The 6,133-nt window shown below is 29.1% G+C and overlaps 1 protein-coding gene across 1 annotated transcript; it reads left to right on the top strand.

The window, feature by feature from the left end:
* The first annotated feature begins 3,943 nt into the window (after nt 1-3,943).
* On the top strand, nt 3,944-5,680 carry LOC113378083 (tigger transposable element-derived protein 1-like). The gene has a single exon (XM_026618596.1). It carries the CDS (start codon nt 3,963-3,965, stop codon nt 5,613-5,615), a length of 1,653 nt encoding a protein of 550 aa, XP_026474381.1. The 5' UTR covers nt 3,944-3,962; the 3' UTR covers nt 5,616-5,680.
* Nucleotides 5,681-6,133: the final 453 nt, after the last annotated feature.

The following is a 6,133-nucleotide window of genomic DNA, read 5'->3' as shown; positions in this document are numbered from 1 at the left end:
TACGGGAAGTTAAAAAATAAAATATGTAGATGTATTGTAGAAGATGTTTTTAATATTTTAATAAATATTTACCAATCTGGGTATTGAAATGCTACGGAGAAAACAACATTCTTATGACCTTCGAGTGAAATTATTTCTTCTCCAGTTTCTACATCCCATACCTTGCATGTTCTGTCGTAACTCCCTGACAAGCATCTGCAAATAAAAATGTCAACATTACAAGGTTTATGTTTCATAAATGGCTCATTGCTTATGCACATTTTTATGCATTCCGTTTAATTTATAAATCATTTTGACATAACAAAAATTCTGAAAGTAAAAGAATCAATGACAAGAAGTATAGAGTATCTTATAAATAAACAAATGTATAACTATATAAAGAGTAGGGCGGGGCACAAAGGTCCAATTTGACTATGAGAAATTATATTGTGATGACGAAATAACTAACTATCTTACTAGTGTAGTAAAACATAAAAAGTAAAACTTCCAGCTAATTCATCATTGTAGAAATAGTTTTTTAAAGAATTCTTGTCTGGTCCTTCTTACCCTATAGGCGGGGTAATATAGAACAGCCAATGGGCAGATAGGTTCAATGCCTCATTTTTTATTAAAGGGATTTTACATTATTCATCCAATGCAAAATATAAAATTTATTGATACATTTTTTACAGAGATAACACTGCATATAACCATTATTTGGTATTTCGCCACCAAAGTTGGTTTTCTTAACTTGATTTACTTTTTTTATTGTTTACACCTTTCTGAGGGTAAAAGCTTAGATGGTCCTTTTTACCGGTAAATTTTTATAAAGGTTAAAAAAAAATGTTGAATCTAACTTAAAAATAACAAAAACAGCTCAATCACCTCGATTTTCGACATCGCTATTGGTAGATAAACGATGTTTGAAAATAGATAACAAAAGTATATTTTTTTGTTGTTAGTTTTTTTGGTTAGGAGCACTGTTATTTAGTTTATGAGAGCTTAGCATAATATACATTATACTTGAATTATTTAAGTATCCGTGTTTAAATGTTTTATAAGTTATAAAACGATGTATGGCATCGTGCCTTAGGGCAAAATTCTGAAACTTCCTGTATCAAATATTAATTTATTTTAAAAACGATTAAATTTTTTTTAAACTTTGAAAAAATTAGGTTTTTGAAAAATTTTAAATTATTGAAGAGTTTTGAGTTTTTTTGAAACAAAATGTTTTTTATTTTGAAATATTTTAGATATTTTGAACTTTTTTCAAAGCAATCGCGCTGCTTTAGCTGCATAGAGACGAAATATCGCCCGATGTCCCGTAAACTATAAAAATGTAAACAACATTTATACGTATTATTTAAATCTTAATAAAATATCTGAAATTTTGATGTGCATATGTCTAATGATCATTTTTGACCGCCAAATGGCATTTTTTGTACTTTTTTTACCAGATCTCCGAAACCGCTGGACATGCATTTCCAAAAATTTAACCAGTTTTTCATCATCTTTTCAGTTGTGTTTTTTCATCAACAAAAGTAAAATGTTTTTTCAATTATTAAAATCGGACGCTCCGTTCTCTTAAAAACTGAGTTACCATTCTTGGCACTTTTTGCCCCGTACTTTCGAAGCGGCTGAATCCGCCTTTGCCAAAAACTAATCGTCTCCTTATCAATAGGAATCGAATGTTTTTGAATAATTGAAATCGTTTGAACCGTGCTCCTGAAATTGTCGACACAAATTTGTATTCGCACTTACATTCATAATTTTTTTCTAAGATATGCCTAAATGTTCAGAAACCTTTGAAACGTAAGATATATATAAATTTTCATTTTCGATTTTTTTGCGATTACTATAATTTACCCTACGGGAAGTTAATTATGAGTAACAAACTTTGGATGTTTTGCGTCCAATGTGACAAATGACAATTTAAAAAAGTTTATCAAAATAATTATGTATGAATTCAAGAAAAAAGATTAATCGAATACTCAAGAAAATTGACAAATTGAAAATGATTTAGTAGCTAGTGATATTATCTAACATTTCGCTGGTTTTCATTTTTGTGGATACACTGTTATAAATAATCTTACTCAAAAGCAGCTGTTCACACATGCTTATTTATCTATGTTCACATTTTCAAGTGTTGCGCAATAATGTTCAATACATTATTATAATTTTACTTATTTAATTTCATTACAACTTTGATAACCATATAATTTTTCTTGTTTTTAATTTCTTCATTAAAATCTATTCAAATTATAGAAAAAAACTAAACAAAGTTTTTCAATTTAATATTGACAGTTTTTTTGACAACTCTACACGTTGGTTACTCTGTTTGTGACAGACAAACTGATACCATCTTAGCCAATGTTAACCCTCTTGTCAATTCAAATGATAAACTTTCAAACACATGAATTTATGCTTCTAGTGTTCTAATTCATAGTTTGTTTACATTTAAAGTTTATATGATTTTTTATAGCCCAAATTTTACTATTTATTTCAAATAATAATATTAATAAATTAGTTAGTTATATTTAGTATCTATCGAGTTGCAGAATAAATTTTAAAATTACCATGCATTGTTTTTATCATGAGAATTACAAGTAGGTAAATTTAAAACATCAATAATCTTAGTAATAAAAAATGATGCACATACGTGATTTCAATCCGTAATTGTGAAAACTAGATGATTTTAATCAATAGACTATAATTAGAGTCAAAAATTTTACGGAATGATCAAATGTTATAAACAGTTCATATAAATCTATTTCAATCCATACATAGCTGGCATGATTTCCATCATAATGCTATTCAAACATAGACATTTTTAGATAATGCTAGACATATTTTTAAATGAATTATTATTCATTTTGATTATTTTACATAAGCAGGAAAAGGATGACCATACAGAGGAAATAAACTTATATTTGATTGCTGGAATTATAGAAAAAATGTGACTATTTAAAATAAATAGATTGCAGAAGCCTGCACAATATCTTACACCAGAAGACTACTACGAAGGTGAATTATACAACTGCTCAATTTAACATGTCCTAACTGCATTTGCAATACAGATCCTTAACACACATATCTACTATTCTTATTAAAAAAGAATCAAAAAGGTTACAATCATACAGAAAAAAAAATACTTAAAATTCCTTTATCCATAAAATAACCAAAAGAATTAAGAATGCCATTTGAAAGTGGAATTGATGAATATTTGGTTACAATACTGTAGAAAAATAATAATATAGAGCAGCAAACAAAATTTGTTTAATAAGATATCTATCTACATTATGAGATCTTGAATACAATTACAAAAGTGATGGAATAATTGAACTTAAACTCTATTGTGAAAAAAGCTTTTCATGGGCGATAATGTGATGTTTATCATACGAGGAATATAATTAAAGTAGAAACATACTATTTATTTTAAATTATGAGAAGAAGAATTATTCAGAGTTTAAAAAGTATTAGATTGATTATTGTTGTATATGTCTCTGATGAAAATACCACTAATATCTAAAGTCTGCAAAATACTTAAAAAGAGATAATAATTATTTATCATGTCATAGATTGAATACATACATACATGCATTTTTGATAGGTAATTGGGAAGTTAAAGGAAATCCTTTTTGTTGATGTGTTACATTATTTAAGATACATAAGAAACAATTTTTTAGGAGTGGATGACATTAAAATAAAAGAGTAAAAAAAATAATGCATTTTAGGTGGTCACATATGATATTTATAATGTTGGTGAAGTAATTTTATGGAAGCTAAAACACGGGTGTAAGACAAATGTCTTGCAAAGAAAATAAAAGAAAAAGTGCTGCATTTTTTAATCAATTAATAAAGTATATCTTTGACTATTGCTGTTCTGTTTTTTTATAAAGTCCGTTTTAGTTGTTTTTTGTTGTGCATTTCACATTAGTTTTAAAAATTGTGGTTATATATCTCTACACTTTTTTTAATGTACAATGTCATCAAAAATAAAACTGAAACGAGTTGCATTACGAAAAAAATCTGTGTTGCCGCTTAGAGTGAAAATAGAAATACTTGATCGTTTACGCCAAGGAGAATCATTTGCATCCATATCACGCTCATTCAAAATCAACGAATCAACTGTACGATCAATAAAAAAATCAGAAAGTAAAATAAGGTCTTCTATTGCTTCAACTTCACTGTCATCAAAAATTGTTCGTGATCCAGCAATAGAAAAAATGGAAGTAGCGTTGTCATTATGGATTCAAGAGTGCAACCAAAAAATGGTGCCTCTAAATGGGCCAATGGTCCGGGAAAAGGCAAAGTATCTCTACACTAATTTTAAAGAACCTGATGGTAGTGGTGAATATACAGATGGAGGATTTCAAGCTTCGGAAGGTTGGTTCAATAAATTTAAGGCGAGACAATCATTGCATAACGTTAAACTTGTTGAAGAAGCTGCATTTGCAGATCGTCCTTCACCAGAACAATATTCTGAACAATTTGCAAACCTAGTAGCTGAAGGAGGATACAAACCTGAACAAGTATTCAATATACATACAATTGAACTGTTCTGGAAGAGAATGCCAAAGAAAACATTTATTTATAAAAGCGAAAAATCTGCTTGTGGATTTAAGGCAGCAAAGGATAGAGTTACACTGTTGCTATGCTCTAATGCATCTGGAGATTGTGTCATCAAGCCACTGATGCTTTATAGCTTACTTAATCCTCAGGCTTTAATAAATCAAAACAAGAATAACTTGCCAGTGTTTTGGCGTGCTAATAAGAAAGGGTGTATTACAAGTGCTATTTTTTGTGATTGGTTCCGTACTTGTTTTGTTTCTGAAGTTAAAACTTATTTAAAAAAACAGAATTTATATTTTAAAGCACTTCTTGTTTTGGAGGATGAACCAGCTCATTCTCGCAAACTTGAAATAATGCATCCAAGTATTAAAGTCACATTTTTACCGCCCAGCATAACGGCTGTGCTTGAACCTATGAACCAAGGGATAATCCAAGTATTTAAACTCTATTATATGAGACGAACTTTCAAAATTCTTTTGAATAATATGGAATATAATCCTGATCTGGATCTTATGGAAAGCTGGAGGAAATTTGACATAGCAAAATGCATTGTTAACATAAAAGAATCATTGGATGAACTGGACCCACATACATTGAAGTCATGCTGGAATAAACTGTGGCCTGTTGTGACAACAGAAAATGATGAACCTGTGCAAGTTCAAAATTTGATGGCCAATATAGTTGAAATAGCAAATGAAATAGGACGAGATGGGTTCGAACTGATAGAATTAAGTGATATTCAGGAATTACTTGAAACACAAGATGAAGCTTTGACCGAAACTGACTTGGAGAAAATGTTAAATGTACAGCTCATTGAAGAAGAGACTCCAACAGGTACTGATATAGCAACATTTAATTTGAAAAATCTTAGTAAAGGTTTAAGAATGGCAAATGAGCTTTGTGAGTTCTTTGTGAACATTGATCCATCTATGGAACGGAGTCTCATTTTTAAGAAGCAAATTGCTAATGCAACTGCTTTGTATCATTCTGAATTGAAAGTACTTTTACAAACTGTCAAGCAAGATAAAATTACGAAGTTCTTTAAACCATTGCCTAAGCCCTAAAATAATTAATTACAATGTTTAAAAACTTCAATGAATTTGATTGGTTTTGTTAGAGATTTTTATTGAGTCACCTAGAAACTTATACCATACAATTTTATATAAATACCATTCTATAACATACCGCTCGCGAAAATGTATAAATGTATAGTATGCAACATCACTTTTGATCGTTATTTTATATATAATAAAAGAATTTTATTAAGATTAATGTTTTTCTTTTAAACATTATGATATATTATTTTCTTACCCGCAGGTATGTAAGTTGTATATACATATATGTAAATAGCGCATTTCAAATCGGCAGAAAAAAACATTAGACTCAACCACACTTCTTTAGGGCGCAGAGTTTGTAAGCATAATTACATATACTGAAACCTGTTCTTGTTACCACAACCAACTTAAGTAATTGTCATTGCTATAAAACTAAACATTTGGATGGTTTTTTTTTGCCATTGGTATAGAAACAATTCATTATTATCCTTATTATTGAAGTACTTTATAATTCTCACACACATTCT

This window comes from Ctenocephalides felis, unplaced genomic scaffold (genome assembly GCF_003426905.1).
Source record: "Ctenocephalides felis isolate EL2017-DRISC unplaced genomic scaffold, ASM342690v1 CF-g0.4_SCAFFOLD_01886, whole genome shotgun sequence".
NCBI classification, from domain to species: domain Eukaryota; kingdom Metazoa; phylum Arthropoda; class Insecta; order Siphonaptera; family Pulicidae; genus Ctenocephalides; species Ctenocephalides felis.
Note: the sequence above shows the minus strand (reverse complement) of the source record. Positions and strands in the feature narration are given on the sequence as shown.